Genomic DNA, 20,800 nt, shown 5'->3' with positions numbered 1-20,800 from the left:
GGATGCAAGGGGTTTTCTTCCTCGTGGAAGGGCTGACAGAGATATTAAAGGTTCATCTGTTTTTATAGTGAACGCAAATATCCCAGTGGTCAGTTTAGCTAACAAAAGATATTTTGGTTAACCTACTCTTTTTTCTCATTTCATGTCAATGGTATAGAGAATAATACACTTTTCCTGAAGTTATGCATTTTTTTTTGCGAATATATAAAGGCAAGGTTAATATTTTCTTAAGAAATAAAGCTTACTATAAAAAGATAATAGAGGAGAAGATTTCATTGACTATGATCTTTTCTCTAATCAAATTTTGGATTTCTATTCAACTTTTAGGTGCGAAAGGTGAAGTGGGTTTCCCAGGATCCCCAGGAATCCCAGGGATTCCAGGCTTAAAAGGAGAACAAGGGTATGCTGGCCCACCAGGCCCTAAAGGCAACCAAGGTCTTCCTGGACTACCAGGAAGTGCAATTGAGGGCCCTAAAGGAGACAGAGGACCCCAAGGCCAGCCTGGCCTACCAGGTAATTCTTCGTCTTAATGTTAATCTACTGCTGTTAATCAATTTTCCCACTAATTAATTTTTTTTTTTTTTATCCTCTTCTCAGAAACCAAGGAACAGCTGTCCTTCATAAGCAGTTTGGGATTCTGTCATAGGACAGACAGATTTGATGTCCTCAGGCTGTTAGCTTTTTCCAGAAATTCTTCTGACATTCAGAAGTTTGTCTCTCATTTCCGTCTGTTTCCCTTTAGGCTTTATTTACTCATTTGGGGCAGCCACAGCTGTATGTTCCTCTGTCCTGGAGTGTTAATCTTTTTAAAAATTGCCTGTGTGGCCTTACCATAACAAGCACTCATTGCTGAAGGTTAAGGAGGAGGGCAGAGTAGAGCTGAAATACATTTCTAGCACATTTATACCTGAGAATCTACAGTATGTTTTTCTGCTCATATAGAACTCTGTACATTATTATCTATGAATCAAACATAACAGATGATAGGTGCCCAATCAGATGGATAATTGTGCTCACCTCTGCAACAGATTCTCCTGCATATTTTCTTGAAATACTGTTGATGAAATTCTACCTTTCTGCATTTTGAGCCAGCTCGAACTCCAGAAGGCACTGCCCTGTACTTGCTTGTACGGAGCAAATTTTGCCATTAAATATTTTCCTTTTCCTCTGGTCTGTAGGTTTACCAGGTCCGACAGGGCCACCAGGACCTCCAGGTCTAAAAGGGGCTAAAGGAGAGCAGGGGAGTGATGGCTGGCCTGGAACTCCTGGAGGTCCAGGAGATAAAGGCGATCCAGGTTTCCAGGGACTGCCAGTAAGTAACTTTCAGCATACTATCCAGACTTGCAGAAACCTGGTTCTTATAATTAATGAGTATATTAATCACAGATGTCTCATGTTCATAATAATGATACTTTACGCTCAAAATGACTTTGGACTTAGTGCTGACAATGTAAAGTCAGTTTCAAAATGTGGGATCTTGGCTATTTGTCTTTGAGAGCATCATTTTATGATATGTGCTCTAAGAATAGTATATATCAAATTAGCATTCCAGTATACTTTTCCTTCAAATCGTTAAATTTGGGAATTCTAAAGTTTTTTGCAGTCTGATAATCCACTTCAAGACTGTTTTTGAAGAATGAGAAATGGCAAAGAATTTTGATTGCATGTCTTTGATCAGAACAAAATGCTTTAGTGTCCTTCAGCCACAATGCTCAGCATCAGTTCATCAGTCCAATCTGAAATGCACCAATGAGACTTATTTCAATACTAAACTTCCTCTTGTGGAGCTTAAGACAAGTTTCTGATGTCTTCATCCTTTTCCATGTGACTACCCAGATTAGGTATCAGATTAAATCACTTGTAGAGGTCTGCTCGTACTTGGAAACCTAAAGTAAAGGTTTACTAAACTAAAGGAAATTAAGCTAAATAATGAGTGAGTGATACAACCAATCTGAAAAGTCTATCCAAAAAAAGGAAATGCAGAAGTCAGATCCTGAAATGCAAACCCCATTATAAATTAATCCATTTTACAATTGTAAACTAAAACAGAAGCTATTAAGAAGCTCCAAATTTTACTGAGAATGTCTGACCCTTGATTCATTGTCTTCTCAATGAATGGGAGCATTTCTGATTTGTGCTGCAGAAGTCTCCGTAATGATGCAAAGCAAGGGCCATTTCTTTAAAAAATTCTATATACTGTGGTTATATGGCTACAAGAAACCAGGTAACTTGGCATTATGAATGCCTCCCTTACCACTCAAAGGGTAGGATTTCTTTCATTTAACTTAGGAATCCTTACTGTTGACATTCATTTTTGAGATAGTCATCTCTTCTTCCCTTATGGTCAGTGAAAACATTAGGGAACCATTTTTCTTACCTTAACATAAACATCTAACCTGCACTAGATGATGTGTATCTATTCTACTGCTATTGTAAAATGAGATGAATCAGTGTTATTTTTCACTGAGTACTTAAGTCACACCTCCAACTTCTGATTGGTAGTTTACTTAGGAAAGGGATTTTGTTTCTTTCCTCTACGTGTGTTCTACATTATATTATAGAGGGGACTGTCATTACTGTGTTACTTCAGACTTGGGTTAGCAATTAGTTGGGGAAAAACTCTAAGCTATATTTAAAAGCGTTTTCAAGTGAGCTGCAATAGATGAAAGAAGCAAAGCATGTTGGCAGTTAGGTAAGTAGCTATTTATACAGTATCTTCTGAAACATGGGCTTGGTTTTCCTTGAAGTGAAGCTATTACAAACTTGTCATTAATTTCAGTGGGGCAGTTTGTAACAGTGAAGGCTGGAGGAAGATTTCATATTGTTTAAAAAGTTCTTTAGTGTTTTGGCCCTATTGCAAAGTGAAAACCTGAAAAGGTTTATAAATTTTTAAGTACATTTAATTTCATTCCATGCGTGGTTGTAGAAGTTTTTAAGTCTGCTTTAATCTGGAATTACCTTATTTGATTATCTGCCCACTGTCTGATGGAGAAGCACTGAAATTAGTGTCTCATTTGCTGATATTTGTGCTTGCTAATGTTTCTCATGATGGTGTGGTGTATGACTGAAGAATTATTTGTTAACTATATTGTTAATGAGATACCTTATTCTGATCTAGTATTTTGTGAGGCAAAAATAGCTTAATAAGGTACCAAACTTGTTCATGTAGGAGAAGCTTCCTCTGTAATCACTGCAGAGAATGATTCCATAAATGTAATGACTCTTCCCTCGTATTATTTTTTTCATAGATTTCCAAAACTAAACAGGCTATTTCAAAGTCATGTCACAATGGTGTAAGATAACTCTACTTCACTTTCTTCTCTTGTACAGGGTAGTCCTGGTTTGCCAGGAGGTGCTGGTGAAAAGGGTGATCTAGGGCCTCCAGGTGTTCCAGGTGTTCCAGGTGAGGAGAAACTTTGTCATGTTCTTCTCTCTCTCTCAAAAAAACCCAAACAAACAAAAACAACAGCAACAACAAAGCTCGGAGATTGTTGACTTTGTTTACAGGACATTTGAAACAGAACATTGAAAGCTGCATCAAAAAGCAATCAAGAATATTGGGATTTTTTTTAAATTGTAATTATTATTATTATTATTATTTTTAAATCTTCCTAAATCCTGTTCTCTTTCTTGACCAATTTTAAGTGCAGGTGTTCTTTAGAAAATAGATGCAAATTCCATTGTTTGGACATCACCACTCAAGAATCTTTAGGATTTTCTTGAGTGGGAGAGGCAAGTGTTATGGCTGTGTTGGAGGAAACATAGATTCAACATATCTTCTAAATTGTTGTTCTGTCGTCATCACATACACAAGAACACTGTATGTAGAAAAAAATATAAAAAAAACCTACTAGTTTACGAAGAATATTAATTAAATAAAGAGGAACTTATTTTCAGTCATCAATTCTTTAGTAACAGGGCATTTGGTACTTGCGTGAATAAAGTTGTGGTTCTTGGGATCATACCTGATTATTCTGAACCTGTGCTTTCAAATAAAGGAACTATTGAGTATTTACATAAACATTCTCTTTGGCTTCAGGTCCAAAAGGATCTGCAGGCTTCCCAGGCCTCAAGGGTGAGCGAGGTGACCAAGGTCTTCCTGGATCTAAAGGTATGATGTGAAGATTAGCTGCTGCTTCTGTTTAGTTTTTTCCTTTGTTCACAGATTTTGTTATTAAAATGGTTATTTTCAACTAACCAATGCAATATCTCCACCATGCTTTTATTAGGTATAAAAAAGGTAGAATATGAAAACAGGTGTTGTGGTATCACTATCTACTTGTTCAGATTAGTTTTGAGTATTGAGTAGAGCTTTCGGTAGTCTGGTTTCTTTTTCTTGCTTTGGAAGATCAATATTGAGGTTTTCATAGTGTTAGATTCTTCAGATAGGAATATAAGGTAACTAATTAATTTTCTATTAATTTTCCAGGTTTACAAGGCCCCCCAGGTCCCCCAGGTGCTTTTCAGCTTATCAAAGGGGATCCTGGCTTACCTGGCCCAGTAGGACCAGTTGGTCTCAAAGGATTCCCAGGACTTCCAGGTCCCAAAGGACAGCAAGGTGAGAGATTTGTAACTTGCCAGTAGAGTCACCTTTTAAGTAATGCTAAAATGGGCCAGTGGTAGGCTAGAGACTGGAAGATTTTTGGTGTATCGCTATCCAGTTTTTTATAAGCCACTCAAATTTTGTTAGCCAAGAAGGAAAAGAATACTTCTCTTCAAAGAGCTCTTCCAAAGCAGTGCCAGAAATAAATGCCTTCCTAGTGATTTTCTTCGGCTCTCTCTATAGTCATCACACCCGTATCTGAGATCAGTGGTAAACAAGATGACATGCTACAGTTCCCAGAAGGTATTTGGTTGAGTGTCTTCTGTCTTAAGCCTTGAAACCAAACTTAATTGCTGTATATCTCTCTGTGAGGGCAAGCCTAAGGAAAAACACCTTGATCCTGGAGAGGGAAGGGCTCCCTGGGAAAATTTGTTACATAGTCCTCAACTTTCACTCTAAGCCCAAACACTGCAATTCCTGTAAAGAGAAGGTGAACTGCAAAGATAAAACACAATGGGAATAAGGGAGCAAAGGGCTAGACTACACAGGAGTATGTACCCTTCAGAGTGACAGGGCATGGAGAGTTGGAGCTCAGAAGCATTCTTCAGCTATTAAGATTTTAAGGGAAAGCTTTATTCCTGATCATTTTTTTAAGAAGAGGAAAAGGAATTATGGTGCAACACTGATATTTTTCCTTCTGTTTAATACAGAAGAAAATATGTAAATTCACTTTTGAAGGTAGGATCACAACTTTGTGACTACTGCCCCATTGCCATTTTGTGCCCCTCACTACAGGAATGACACTGAGGCCCTGGAGCATGTCCAGAGAAGGGCAACGAAACTGGTGAGGGATCTGGAGCACAAGTCTGATGAGGAATGGCTGAGGGAGCTGGGATTGTTCAGTCTGGAGAAGAGGAGGCTCAGGGGAGACCTCACTGCACTGTACAACTTCCTGAAGGGAGGCTGTGGTGAGGAGGGTTTTGGCCTCTTCTCGCAGGCAACAAACAGGACCCAGAGAAATGGCTGCAAGTTGTACCAGAGGAGGTTTAGGTTAGACATAAGGAAGAACTTTTTCTCTCAGAGTGGTCAGGCACTGGAATGGCTGCCCAGGGAGGTGGTGGAGTCACCATCCCTGGCAGTGTTCAAGAGGCGCCTGGATGAGGAGCTGCGAGATATGGTTTAGTGCTTGTGGTAGCAGTATGAGAAGATGGTTGGACTAGATGATCTTATAGGTTGTTTGCAACCTTGTGATTCTAGGATTCTATGATTAGAAAGTAGGGTATGCTATCTCAGTGACTGGGCACAGCATGCGTTTGCTTGTATGGCTTCTGTTGCTGTTCTGTAGCAGTTAGTTCAGTGCAATAATAAAATGTTACTTTTTAAAGAAAAGGACAGCTGTGACTTACTAAAGCTACTAATATGCCACAGAAAGTCTGGTATAGGACAGGTAGTGTTAATTTATTCTTCACAAAGTTGGAGTTACTGAGTTTATGTGGTACTCAAAGCATCGGCTGATGTTGAAACTAATGAAAGGAAGACACAGATAGATGTCTGAAAATCAGTTTTTTGTTTTTCTAGATTTTCTGTTGTTTGTCACCCTACCTTTTATGGTATATTTTTGAATGTGTTGTATGATAAGCAGAGGGAAGAGACTGCTGTCTTTCCTTTTCAAAATCCAGACAAACACCAGTTGTTTTAGAAGCACACACTCTGCTTATTTTTTCTGTTCTGTTCGTCTCTACTACAGTGATTTTTACCTGCTCTAACCTACTTATTCGCTGAAGTATGAACACTGAATCTGAATGAGCACAGTCTATGCAGAAATGTGCCCATGCTGTCTACTACATCAAAAGCTGGAATTCAGAACGGACATAACAGAGAGAATTCAGTAATAACTCTTCTTTGTTTTTAAACAGGAGCAACAGGACCTTCAGGTGTACCTGGACCACCTGGTAGTCCAGGGTTTGATGGCAGACCTGGGCAAAAAGGAGAAGTTGGTCCTTATGGTCCCCCAGGTAAGCAAATGACTTCTTTGAAGACTCGATGCCTTCATAGAAAAATAACATGAGAGATTAGGTATGAAAGTAATCTTAGTTCTTTAGATATATAGGCAGAGCTAAACAGCACAGGTGGTTGACAAGATCTGAAACTGTCTGCAGGTACTGCAGGAAAAGCAGCTAGATGTTAGATTCCAGTAGATGATCTTTAAGGTCTCTTCCAACCCAAACCATTCTGTGTTTCTATTATGAGAGAGAGGGAAGATAATATGGTCACAGTATCACTACAGATATTGTTGCTTCCAAGATTTTACTGACACTTGAATGTTTCACAAAAGGTAAGTTTTAAAAATTGTTGTATGTTTTGAACAATTCAGTTGTTTTCTAAAGTTTATTAATAGTTAAACCAATTCTTGAGATTCTGTTATGTGGTATAATTACAACTAGTTAAAATGCAAGGTGTTTTTTCCTTGGATGCTCTCAAATGCATTATAGTAATTACACAAATACCAAATGATTGTTTCCTGCTACCTAAGTTCAGGCAAGCTAACTCTCAGATACCAGGTGATGCCTGTAGAGATTAAAGACAACTCTTTCTATTGTAGGGCCCAGAGGAATTCCTGGTCCACCTGGCCCTGAAGGTTTACCTGGGGCTATGGGCCCACCAGGTGCAGCATCTGTTGCTCATGGCTTCCTTGTTACCAGACACAGTCAAACCACTGAAGAACCACAGTGTCCATTTGGAACAAGGTTGATTTACCATGGCTACTCCCTGCTTTATGTACAAGGAAATGAAAGAGCACATGGCCAAGATCTCGGTAAGGAGAGACTAAAATAGTATTCAAGTAAAATGAATACAAATTCAACAAGCCAAATGTTTCTTTCATTTGTAAAGCTGTATGGAGCATGATCGGTACGATGGAACTCTGTTGGCTCAGCTGAAAAAGAAATTTAAGGGAAGTCCTCTACTGGTACCTACAGCTAACTAATGAGAGGGCAGATAGAAGATGGATCCAAACTCTTCTCAGAACGGATCAATGATACTAGAAGAAGCAACAGACATAAGGATAAGATATTCTAGTGAGAAAAATGATTGTTCACTATAGCTGTGTTCTGGCTCTGGAGTAAGAACCTGAAGAGATTGTTGCATCTCTGTCTTTGGAGATACTCATAACTCAAATGAGTATGGGCCCGAGCAACGTGATCCAATTGGCAGGGGTTAGGACAGGTGACTTCTAGAGATCTATTCCAGTCTAAATTATTCTTTAATTGTGCAGGCAAGACTAGGCTATCCAGACTATCTATCAAGATAGTATTTGTTCTGGGCCCCTGAGAGCAAGTGTTGTCTGCTTTTAAGCTGCTACTGTAAACATTTGATTGGCAACTGGTAATGGTTTAACAAAAATAGGCTAACAAGTAACCTTTCACTTTTCAGGCACCGCAGGGAGCTGCCTCCGTAAATTTAGTACTATGCCTTTCTTGTTCTGCAATATCAACAATGTATGTAACTTTGCATCGAGGAATGACTATTCCTACTGGCTGTCCACTCCTGAGCCCATGCCAATGAGTATGGCACCTATCACTGGTGAAAGTATCAGACCATTCATCAGCAGGTGATGACTTAATTTAAATTCTGTTGTGTTTATAAAATGAAAACTGTGAAAGGTGTGCACGGTACTTTATTTCCTTGCAAAAGACTCATATTATACAAGTTTTTATTTCTTGCCTTTCAATTTAAAATTTGAGTTCTTTTGATGAAGTGCCTCAAAGCGTGAATGTATTCAGTTCAGACTTTGATCAAAAATGAATTTATTTTGGAGGAAACCCAAACAAATAAGGTAGTCTGTTTTGAGTCTAATTGAAACAAAAATATTTACTTTGAAATAATGTTTTGCAGAAGCTGTGATGTGCTTTGAAGGAGAGAAAGGTTGGAATTTATTCACAATTCCTGTCCAAAACAATTTAACTTTTCTTTGTAGCTAGAAACTTTTCAGGGCTCGGTTTTCTTCTCCCTGCAAATGGCAGCATAATTTATCTTACAGTAGACTGCCAGGCTTCTTTTGGACAGGCTGCTTGAACACATCTATTTCCATCTGACTTATAGGAAACTGTTGCAAAATCAATAATCTATATTTTAATAAATCCAGAGTCTCAGCTTCCATAAATGGTGGCACTTATATTGGACATAAGTGCTCAGTATCAGTCCAACATCCTAAAATTTTGGTCAATATTAAATTTTCAGGAAAACATTGTGGCTTAACATGTGTAGTGCTGAAGGCAGAGGTGTGAGCAGTAGTGTGGTAAACTCTCCTGCTCTCATAAGTCAAGAGTCTGACCAAGGGAAATTCCAGCCTAAAACTCTAATGATAATCAGTAAATCTAATAATTTCCATAATTGCTTCTAACCTTTATTAGCTCTTCCTGATTGCTCTTTTTGCTGTATGATGTGTATAAGAATGGAGATTGTTGGCTCTGCTTTCTCAGGTTGGTATACATCATGTAAGAAAAAGGACAGTTAAAATTATTAAAAGGTTGTAGTCTTCATATTTTGATGTGGTTATAAAACCTACTTGTTCCTACTGCAAAAGATCTCATATTTGCTTCTGCATAACAGAATCCATTGTGCTTTGTGCTTGTCCTCCATATTCGTAGTTTAGCAGCAAAAAATAAATAAATAAATAAATAAATAGGTTCCTTGAAAATTAGGTGGGCAGATTCTCAAGAGTGACTGGTTTGTGTTGGTCTTGCATCTTTGGGTGTTAACTTGACACTGGTGGAAGGGATCTGATTTGCAGAAAAATTTGAACGACCGATCTTAGAAATTCAAGTTCCTTTTATTCAAGTTCCATGATCAAACATGACATTTTGTGGCTTTGAGAATCTCTTTTGAAAATCTTGCTCAGTGAAGCACCAACATGCATTTTGCTTTGTTATGCATGTGGAGTAGCTTTCATACCATTGAAATGCATATGTGTGTGTTACATATGTAGGTTTCTCTGAAAGTAATGCCTCCTATTTTTTTTCCTTGGAAACTGTAACAGGTACAAAGAGCACAATAACTCTATTTCATAGAGTACGTTCCCAGCTACAAAACATTATTTTTCAACATAGTCATCACCATTAGCTGTTTTGTCCCCTTCCCCCATCGTAGCTAGTTTAAAGCTCTTTCAAAAAGCCCTTCTAGCTGCTGCGCTAGGATTCGTTGCCCCCTTTGAAATAGGTGGGTTCCATAGATGAACAACAGGCCAGGGGCTGAGTAAACTGGCCCATGATCAAAGAACCCAAAGTTTCTGGCCCAACACCAGCCTCTGAGCCAATTCATTGCTTGTGCTTTCCAAGCCCACTCCATGTCCCTCGCTGCCCATGAAGGTATAGAACAAAAAAATCACTCGAGCTCCCACTCCTTGAACTAAATGCCCTAAGCCCCTGAAATCTCTTTTCTTAGTTCTTAGGCTTCTCTGTGCAATTTCATCACTGCCCTCATGAGCTATGAGTAAAGGAAAATAATCAGTGGACCTAACCAGCTTTGGGAGTTTCCTGGTTATGTCTCTGACCCAGACCCCAGGAAGGCAGCACACTTCCCAATGGTTCGGGTCCAGTCTGCATATGGGGCTCTCCATTCCTCCAAGAAGGGAGTCACCCACCACTACCATCTTTCTTCCCTTCCTCACAGAGGCAGTATCAAGGTGTGGGGGTGACGGCCTTGCCTTAGGCTCCTTCCTAGGCTCACCTCCCCTTCAATTTCTAGCATCTGAAACCTGTTGCTTAAGGGACCTGGGGGAAGCGGGGTAGGCGGGCAGGGAGAGCTCCTGTGATGCCAAGTTGGGACTCTCTTCCAACCCTCCTCATTCAGTCAGGTCTGTCTGACTGTGTCGGGGGGCCACCACTTTTCTGGGGGTATCTCCCTGGCACCCTTCCTTCCAGCATAACAGCAAGTCACTCCACCGGCCAATCTCCTGCTCACAATCCCTGATGGTCCTAAGTCTCTGTACCTTGTCCTTGAGCTCCACCACCAGGCTGGGCAGCTCATCCACCTGCTCACACCTCACACAGATGGAATCCCTGCCACCCTCCCCAGGCAGCAGCAGTCTCAGGCACTCCCTGCAACCAGAAACCTGAACAGCTACTTTTCTGGGCAGGCCCTCCATCTGGGTCACCACAGTCTTCTTGGAATAAGCTTGCAGTCTGGTGAAGACCATGTTCAGGCCTGCAAACTCGGAAACAGTCAAGAGGAAAACCGATCTCCTGAGCAAGGATGGACAGAAGTTACTGTCCATACCACTCGACCCACCTCCTACACCCACGGCTGCAGCACCGTATAGGCAGCGCAGGCTGTGCTCACTCACTGAGCCTCCCTGTTCTCAGTGGGCACCACAAATGATGTGGTGATGACCTGGTGTGCTCCCCAAAGCTATTTAAAGCTTATTATAAGGTGTGAATGTTAAGGACAGGTGTTTAAACTGTGCTGCTAATGTACCAGCTCCACCTCTACTGACTCAGGAGCCTGCCCACAAGCTGCCAGCTCCCCAGCATAGCACTGTTGCTAGCTTCATAAAAAGCCTTCAAAGAGCTTTTTTGTTGGCCTTTTTTACTCCAGATTCTTTGCCCAGTGCGGTCTTACCTGCTCTGAAGCTAGTCTCCGTAGCAAATGGCTGCTATTTGTCTCTGATTATAGTAGATCATTTTATAAGCAATATGTGCTGAGCTATGATGTTAGACCATTTGCCTCTGGTGTTCATGTTATTAAGTATTTTAAGGGACAGTGCAAATGAGATCAGCAAAAGACAAACACAGATGAGAAGTCTCTTGTTCTGTGCTTTTAGGCAGGCTAATATGAGCAAGGCTTAAGTGGTTAAGTGGTCCTTAAGTACATGAGAAATGGAAAAGAGGCAGATTTATTTATTTTTTTTTAGGTTTGATCTTTGATGTGCTTTTGAAGGTGACAATATTTTTTAGTTCAGACTTTTTGAAGGAGGCCTCTTCAGAAATAAAGAGGTTTAGGCTTCGCATTCATGCGTTCTCATTCACATCTTGGTCCTTCTAGGTGCTCTGTGTGTGAAGCTCCTGCTATGGTAATCGCTGTTCACAGTCAAACAATCCAGATACCACCATGTCCTGAAGGCTGGAGTTCCCTTTGGATTGGTTACTCCTTTGTCATGGTAAGCGCACTGGGGCTTACTCTGAGCTGAGAAAAGCATTTCATTCAGGTATTTGATATTCACTCCCTCTCTGGGAAAACAAACCATGTCACTTTATGTCTCAGGAGGGCATTAGGTCTCTGCGCTTTCTTGAGAACAATTCAGACTAAGCATTAAATGAGAATAACACAACAGCAGTTTGTTGTTCATTTTCTGGGGAATGTACGTAGCATATTCTGTTGTTTACACCTTCAACACAGAATGCAAGTGTGGAATAAAAGAGGAAATAAACCTAATTTTCGATGGTCCTTCTATGCATCTATGTTGCGGCAGCCTCCTCAGGCAGTAGCATATCAGTGCCTGCCTTCTTCCCATTTATTTTGATAGATGAAACTTTATTTTTCAAATAGCATTTTTGATTGTTTATCCAGTTTCTTAGCTTTCTTCATGCTACAAAAATCATAGGCCCATGGAATAGTCTGAGGAGACAACCTATAGTCCACCATAGTGGTTAGTATGCGCTTCCATTCTACTAGTACAGACATAGCTTGGGTTTTACTGTCAGTCCTCAGGGATTTCTGTGCATGTATCTGTCCTGAGGTTCATGTTGGTGATGTGCTGTGCTGCCATTGAACTAGTCAGCCAACTGCCACCTTAGAAGCTCTTCAGCTCCACCGTCTTGCTCCTCCTTGAGCAGAGGAAATATACAACAGACACAACAGGATGAGGAGAGACACGTGAAGAAATATTTTTGCGAGAGAGATATCAGAAATTGTAGCAGGAATGCTGAAAAGTTCCTTCCTCAGTGATGGTTTTTGCATTTTTCTAGCATACCAGTGCTGGTGCTGAGGGCTCTGGCCAGGCCCTGGCCTCTCCCGGTTCCTGCCTGGAGGAGTTCCGCAGCGCTCCCTTCATTGAATGCCATGGCCGGGGCACCTGCAATTATTATGCAAATGCTTACAGCTTCTGGCTTGCCACTATAGAGAGGAATGAGATGTTCAAGTAAGTTCATGATTTATTTATTGGTATTTGAGACTGTCAAGCCTTGTCTCTGAATAACAGAAGTATTGTTTGAGTGTAATAATATGGTTGAAGTATTGGCTGTGTCCCAGTGTGGTTAGTAAGTATAGTTAATGATTTTAATAACAAAAAGGAAAAATTATCATAGCTCTGGGAGGAATTAATGAGTGTATCTTCCATTAGTGTTTATAGTTTGTCATTCGCACTTGGTATTTTACTCTTTGGCATAATCTAAAAGTGTTTTAATTTCCGCTGTGTTTGATTATATTCACTAAGTTGTAGCTGGGATAAGCTGACATGCTGATTGAAATTAAGTTAGAACATAACATTTCTCCCAGTGGATGTTAACATATAATAGAACCACTTGAAATTAGTGCAGGTGTTGTACATGGAGAGGGAGGAAGCTAAGTAAGCTGAACAGTTATTTGCTGCTCTGCAATGATGGAGGAAGTATGTCTGGATAAAATACAGCTGAAAGTAGAGGTCTTAGGCACTTCTTCAGTCCTTCTAAGGTTCTAATTTCAGGAATTTAGTGATAGTAGTATTTGTTCTGGGCTTGTACACATAACTGTGTTTTTCAACACAATCTCATTTCTTTCTTCCAAATTTTATTAGCATGTTAGTGTGTAGACTAGTTCCCAGGTCTACAAAGCTTACCTGATTAGCAGACGTTCCTCTGGAGTGCAGGCAAACGTCCTCTCCCAGGAGCTGCCACCCTGGGTACCCTTCATCTGTTCAAGTCTTTTGCTCGTAGATGTGATTGCTTCTTTGCCTGTCTCAGTCAAATTGAAGAGGATGTTGAGCCAGTTCTGACTGTCTATGGGATAATTGCCAAATAAATAGGTGGAAGGGTTGAGCACTGTGTCTGATGTTAACTGGGGCTGTGATTGTCTGTATCAGACAGCAAATCTACTAAAAGAGCCCACATGCTAATTCTGGGGAGAGCACTGGTTTCCTTGGAAGCAGGAAAGCAGGTCAGAAAAATTTAGAGGAGTCAGCACCAGAATTATTTGTATTCATTGAGTCCTACACAGATCCAAGGTTTTCAGTTTCCTTGCTTAATTTTTTTTTTTACTGCCTAAATTTCAGCATGTTTTCAAACTTGTGATTAAGGAGGTAGTGTTTTCTGCTTAAGAAAGCCTTCAGCCTACTGAATTCTGAGGTAACTGCATGTGACCTCTGTTTTTAAGTCATCTTCTGTCAGTTTGTGACCTACATTTGAAAGTGAATATGCATCAAAAAAATCAGGGATAACTTCTGGATTCAGCTTAGAAAGGCATTTGACTGCATGCAAAGTTTGCCTTGTCAGTTGAATGCCGACCATTTGTAGTAGCAGTTGTTAATGAGTCTTTTCATTTCTTTATTTGTAATAGGAAACCGACTCCGTCGACTTTGAAAGCAGGGGATCTGCGCTCAAACGTTAGCCGTTGTCAAGTCTGTATGAGAAATACATAATGACTTTTGAATTTCAACTTATTTCACACAATATGGTGCTATTTGTTTAACAGCAATGAAGCCTAGACATATATCATATGTACCTCATTGTTGTCCAATATGAAAACAGTAAAGTGCCTTTTAGGAACTTGCATAACTAACACACACTGCTTTACTGGCCCTGTCCTTGCTGAAGAAGAAAAGAGACAACAAAGATAAGCTTCAAATGTTGACATGCCAAATGGCACTTTTGATCAAAAAATATATATTTTTTATATAAATGCAATGCACTGATAGAATAAAAAGTCAGCATTCGTCCAGAAAAATGCAAAGGTGCTAGGAGGTATGCAGTTCTGCCTTATACTGTTGGACTCCCCTTTCTCATTCTTGTATTATATATTTAGATTCATTTTTCTTCCCCAGATGAGTTTGTTGTTATCATTATTTAGGTGTCTCAAAATCCCAGACTCTTGTGTATGTACTTATTGTTCCTTATTGTACAAAGCAATACTAATGTAAAAAAAAAAAAAAAAAAAAAAAAAAAAGGAGTTTTGGGATTACAGACTGTGGTTAAGCAACAAATAACCATCTTTTCAAAGCATAGATTGCCATCCTGCAAACCTTTGCTTCTGTTGTAGTCCTTAGTGCTATTGGTTTTAATGGGACTACACCTGGAAGAGACTTCCAAATCGGTCTCCCAATAGGCAAGTAAGTGTTTCTGCTATGTTGGTACTATGCAGCTTCTTCATGCAGTAGAACAAACTTTCCTGTGGAATAAACAATGATCCAGCAATGGTCGAGAAAAAAATATATAAATGTGTTAGTAATTTATATAGATGTCAACCATTAGGCTTTTCAGTTTATCGTAACAGAAAGAAGCTTACAGAAGTTTTCTTCTTTGCAGTGTTATAAATTCGGTGTTAAATACCAAAATATGATGTGAAATGTTCATTTTATATAGGTCATTTCAATTCCAAATTTGCAGAGACTGAACCCAGGTTAATAGCTATTTGTGTTTATTATAGTCAATCCTGCTTTGAGCTTATAGTCTTTATTCTGTATTTAATATTTTTCAGGGTTTTAAACACTACTCACACACTGAATGACTTGATTTTGAGAAGTATAAGGCCTTAATTTTGTTAATATTGTGCCAAAAAAAATCTTTACAGTGGCCTCATTAATATTTCTAAAGAATTTCTATGCAATTATACCAAGGTTTGAGCACATCTGCATCCGAAAGTGTTTTACAGTCTATAATCATGCAAATACCAAAAGTTTTTTACAAATGCCAAGGCCTTTGTGTAATTTCTTAAATGTGTATTATTTCTTAAAAATTCAAGTTTGTAATAAAAATATTTGTGTAAAAAAAAAAAAAAAAAAAGGAAAGAAAAACTTTTTACTAATTTGTTATTAGCATTCATTTACAGCAGTGAATTAATTTTGAATAAGCCACCAATAAATGCACAAGCTTGATGCAATCACAGATTATTTTTGTTTTGCACATCTTGCAGATGTACAAAGCAGCTTCAAAACGGGCAGGTAGGATGCTGTACTGACACACCTCAGTTGTTACTTGTGAGAAGTGGTGCTGACAGACAAAGCACGGGTCCTCCGTCTGTTACTGAGTGTGTTTGGTGTTAACGTGTTACAGGAATGTTCAGCCTTCATTACAAGCTCATGGGAAGCAATCCAGTTATACAGTTGCTTTTTTCTTCTTTTAATTCTTCCCTTCAATTTTTCAAGAATAAATCAGAAGTAAATTACACAGGGTCAAAATCCAAGCGTGTGGTAAAATTTTGCTTGTAGGCAGTGAAGGTGAATCTTTGCTGTGATTGCCTGAAGAGGAAGTGAGCTATCTTTTTTCCATGGCAAAAGCACAGGATTTATTAATGCTGTGTTTTGTTCTCCTGGATTGGTGAGCAGGCTGCTGCTGTTGTTCTGAGCTCACTTCCACTGTGATTCCTTGAGAATGTCAGCTGGCCAAATGACTGAGTGCTCCAGAAAAGAACTTGGCCATTCCCTTTAGTGCTGGTTCTTACTCTCATGAAGATTCTGACAGATGATCATTCCATTTATAAATGAGCATTCCTCACAAAAGCCCTTTACAAGCCTGTAAAATTCAGGCTGTTTTTGTCTAATCAGCCCAGAGCAGAGATTTCCAAAGGCTACATGTTTCTCAGAGGAAGAAGGGAACACGGTGTGATTCCTCTTGTCTGGGAAGAATCTAGTAGACATACGGACCTTCTCTAACTCAGAGGATCCAAGCTGCCTCTCAAACTTTTTAATTGCACTCTTCAGCTTATCTCCATGTCAGCCAGGGATTTGATTTGCTTGGTTCAAATCATCTCAGTTGGTTTTATGAAGTCCTGCGTGTAAGTTTAAATCAAGATAATAATGCCTTTTGCTCATACAGGGACTGCTCACTGCAGGTGGCTGTTAACTAGCCTCTGTTTTCTTGAGGAGGAGTATTTTGAAAGCAAGGTCCTTTGGGGGAAAAAACAAACAAACAAACAAACAAAAAACCAACCTATTTGAACTATAGTTTTATGTCTTACTTCTCCAGTAATAATTTATTCCAAAACCTACAGCTCATAAAATAATCTAACCCTTTATCATGCTAGTATTGTTTCTAAAGTCAATGATTTCACTTGTCAGTGTTACTGAATGCAAGTCAGATCTCCTGAAGGTCTCATGCAAGCTGAGTTTGGCACCCTGAGTGTGGAGAGCTCATGTACTACAGCAGTGCAGGTGTGAAACCCTTTCTTATTTTCAGAACTCTGTAAGCATACCACAGTCAGCCATTTGGGGCCAGCGTTGTCACTTCAGTGCAGTTGTGGATGTTGTGTGAACAGGCAACTGCAAGCACATCCTCTCTAAAACCATGTTGTGCAAGCTTCATTTGAAGGACGAAGCTTTCCTAAAGCAGTGCGGCTTGTTTAGTGGGCCTGACTGTTTTTGAATGCAGTACTTGAAGAGTAACTTTCATGACCCGAATAAATACATTTCTAAAACAGCAGGTGGTGCCCTTGCTCTTTTTATGGTAAGATGGATACTAACCACTTCAAACTAACAAACGCTGTGTTCTCTAATCCACTAACAGGTACACTGGGATGGCAGGGGTCTGTGTTCCTGAGTCTCTGTGCAGACGTGTTTGAATCAGCAGCAGTTTTCTTTTTCAAATAGGAACAGAGCAGTGTTCAGTAAGAACTGACCAACAACCACTCCCTGAACAGATTCTATACATAGACAAAATAATCATACAGTGTAATGAAGTCATCCAATGTATGATCTCTTAGCCTGTGAGTTTGTTTCTGGCGGATGTACATTCAAGGTAAAGATATGTTTATTTCATTTTGTTAGTGCTAATGTCTTTGACAAAATACACTGTATTGTGTTTTGTTGCCTTTTTTTCCCCCCTGTGAATCAGGTCTTCTGAAAACAGTATCCTTTTGTTAGTCTCCCCAAAATTGTATTGAAGCTATATCTTTTTATGCCTGAAATCATAAACCTCTGACTTTTTAAGGCTTTCTTTTCCACCTTTCATGTTTTGGGAGTAATCTACACCAAGTATACAAGGACAAAATACAAACATCTGTAATGCACAAGGCACTTGGGTCCCAGAAGATCCAGTAAGCAGAAAACAGGGCATGTGGCACAAAGAAACACTCCTGATAATTTGAAATCACAGGTGTCTTGGTACCTTCTAATAAAGAAGCTGTGGTGCCCCATCCCTAGAGGCACTCAAGGCCAGGTTGGATGGGGCCCTGGGCAGCCTGAGCTGGTGGGGGACAGCCCTGCCCACAGCACGGGGTTGGGGCTGGGTGGGCTGTGAGGTCCCTTCCAATCCAAACCATTCAATGATGCTACAAACCTATGATTCTATGCTCTCCACTATTTGGTCTACTAATGGGGATTGTCAGATCATGTCTGCACTGTGGCACTCAGGTGGAATTTAGCAGCTTTTTTGTTGATGCTGCAGTGGAGTTACCTCTGTCTTTGTTGTTCACATAGCAGCAATGGCACGCTGCCAGCGCATTTCTACTTATTCATATAGAAATAATCTTTCCTCTGAAGTTCACATTCTGAATAAGATAACACAGTGAGAAAATGAGACCAGTACGGATGCTTAAATGCATACATCATCCTCAGGCTAATGCTGAGACCAGTGGGGGACTAGGATATAATTAATCATCATTAAGAAAAAAAGTATCCTGTGGCCACATGGATGCATTCAGCCTCTCTGTTTTCAAATTGAAGTAGGAGTGTGGAGAAGAGGAAATTATTCCATTCATCTATTATTGTATAGTTTATTTAATACAAACTCAATATTACTTGTAAATTTGTAATACTGGGAGGATCAGTACAGTCTGATCCTATTCAAAGGTTATTACGGAATCATAGAATTGTAAAGATTGGAAGGGACCTCTTGGAACCATCAAGTCCAACACCCTACTGCTAACAGCTGAGCAAGAAACACATGCTCCTCATGAAAGATGTACTAGCAATCAAAAAATGTCAAATAAAAAGTGTATGTCTTAAAATAATCATGGGTAACAGAAGAAATCTCCTCCAAAAAATGCAAGGAAAGGGTTTAGTTATTTATTTTGGCCCAACAGTGTGCTTGCTGTGTTGCTTAAAGCTTTAGTACCTATGGGGTAGTGAATCAGTAATAGTGCTTTGAGCCCGCTAATACTTTCTGTGGTAAAGGTACTTCATCCAGCTGGGATTTCCAACGCCACCTCATCTTCACCTCCCACCATAAAAGGTTAATGCTTTGTGCTGAATATTCTTTCTTACATGCAATGTTGATTTCTAAATATATATATATTCCTTCTCATTGTCTTCAACCCAAAGAGAACAGCGCATAACATCTTTGTAAACAAATGAAAGATTTACAAATGCCTCAATATTTTAGTTTCGCATGTGCTAGAAAGCTGCCTTTATTTTCTCCGAGCTCTATGCAGTCAGCTGTATTTATTATAATTGGTGTGCAGAGGACAGAAGATTTGACAGAGTGAAAGTTATAGATGGAACACGATCATCTGATGCTCTGTCAACTTCTGTCTCGTCTAAGAAAACATGTTGTGTTTCATGCAGAATTGTAGCAGGCTTTATTTGTCATCTCAGCTGCATGAAGTATGATTTACACTCTAGTAAATAAGCATGTACAATGGCCCGGGCAGGGGAGAAAGCCCTTGTAGAGCATTGTAAAGAGCACTGATCAAACCTTTTTCTTATTCTTAGTGCACTGCTTTTATACTGGTATAATTCACTGTATTCTTTCTCTAGAAAATCCCTCCCAGGCTTTCACCATGGTGGTTATTTTTCACTGCCAGATCTTGGAGGAAGCTCAAAGTGGAGAGTGCTGGCAGACATACAGTGCCAAAGCTTTTCTGATCTTTGTGAGCATCATGGTGGGCAGTGGAAGATGCTGCCCTCTTCTTATTTCCTCTAAATAATTATAGCAGCATGTTTTCCAGACTAATTTTGGAAATGAACCTATTTGCAAGACGTGATCAAAGCGGCAATCAGATCACGGGGACTTGGAGCGCAACCATATGAATCACAAGTCAAGAATTATTTCTGTGTACTCCCTTTAAAAATGTTTCTGGGAATTCCCACACTATCTGTGGTGCCCGGGCACTGGCTCTCCCAGGCAAGTCACAATGAGTAAAGCTTTATATTTGTGTAGAGTTCTACTGCCTATTACCATAGAATGAAAAATGCAGCATCTGCATAACTTTGGCACTGAGAACACAGACAGATAAGAAGGTGCATACCTGGTGGAAGTGAATGACAGTTCTTGGTAGTACAACAGGCATGGCTGGGAATGAAAGGTTGGCTTCCTCTCATTTCCAAACAGATGAATTTTTTCCCCATCCCTGGAGGTGCACCAGGCCAGGTAGGATGGTGTCCTGGGCACCTGAGCTGGTGGGGGGCAGCCTACAGGTGGGCTTTGGTGTACCTTCCGACCCAAACTCTTCTATGATTGTGTGATTTTTCACACCCTTTCTGGCCACTCTTGATGAGCACTTAGGGGCTGTCAGCTGTCACTGATCACAAGTGCTTGTAACACTGTCCCAGCCTTTCAGCGTTGTCCCTGCTCTAAGAAAAGCAGTTAGCCCTGAGGCAATGAGTGGTGCACCCTGTCTTATTCTCAGTCTCCCCTTGCCAATAATAGACACATAAAAAGGAAGAGGACTGCTGGCATTCCAATAAAAAGCTGCAGCTCTCCTCCTCTGCTCTGAGATAAACATTTCTTCAGGGAAAGATGGTGAACTCTCTCATTTGGAGGGAAGAAAGCTGCAATGGCAATGTGAGAAAATGCTCTGTCTGGATGATGTATTTGTATTACAACTGCAGTTGCTTGGCATAAGAAAAGCAGTATCTGTAACACTGTTGTCACCTACAGTTGTAGGGTAAAGATGGGGATTTCTTAGCAGGATCAAATAGGCTGAGTAGACTGTAAACACAACCATATGCATCTGAAATGAAAGTTGTGTGCTGATGCCAGTGATGACCATGATGGCTAGTGGTGCAAACCGGATGTACAGCGTTTCCTACAGGATGACACCACGATCTGAGGACCAGAGATACAAAGAGAATCATTGAAGTTCTGCCCAGATGAGGTGCCCTGGAACTCCTGCAAGCTTTCAGCTACAGCCACC

At 40.0% G+C, this 20,800-nt stretch overlaps 1 protein-coding gene across 2 annotated transcripts in view; it reads left to right on the top strand.

Annotated features, from left to right (window-relative positions):
• COL4A1 (collagen type IV alpha 1 chain) overlaps positions 1-17,145 on the top strand; it is a 110,984-nt gene extending 93,839 nt beyond the window's left edge. For both annotated transcript variants that reach the window (XM_052705817.1, XM_052705818.1), the window contains exons 42-52: positions 328-513; positions 1,179-1,312; positions 3,331-3,403; positions 4,040-4,111; positions 4,430-4,558; positions 6,460-6,558; positions 7,146-7,358; positions 7,976-8,153; positions 11,585-11,699; positions 12,508-12,680; positions 14,072-17,145. In XM_052705817.1, coding sequence (XP_052561777.1) covers positions 328-513; positions 1,179-1,312; positions 3,331-3,403; positions 4,040-4,111; positions 4,430-4,558; positions 6,460-6,558; positions 7,146-7,358; positions 7,976-8,153; positions 11,585-11,699; positions 12,508-12,680; positions 14,072-14,153 — 1,454 coding nt within the window. In that variant the 3' untranslated portion in view covers positions 14,154-17,145. The remainder of the gene's footprint in view (positions 1-327; positions 514-1,178; positions 1,313-3,330; positions 3,404-4,039; positions 4,112-4,429; positions 4,559-6,459; positions 6,559-7,145; positions 7,359-7,975; positions 8,154-11,584; positions 11,700-12,507; positions 12,681-14,071) is intronic.
• The last annotated feature ends 3,655 nt before the right edge of the window (positions 17,146-20,800 follow it).

Source organism: Tympanuchus pallidicinctus, unplaced genomic scaffold (genome assembly GCF_026119805.1).
Source record: "Tympanuchus pallidicinctus isolate F22 unplaced genomic scaffold, pur_lepc_1.0 scaffold6, whole genome shotgun sequence".
Lineage (NCBI taxonomy): Eukaryota > Metazoa > Chordata > Aves > Galliformes > Phasianidae > Tympanuchus > Tympanuchus pallidicinctus.
Note: the sequence above shows the minus strand (reverse complement) of the source record. Positions and strands in the feature narration are given on the sequence as shown.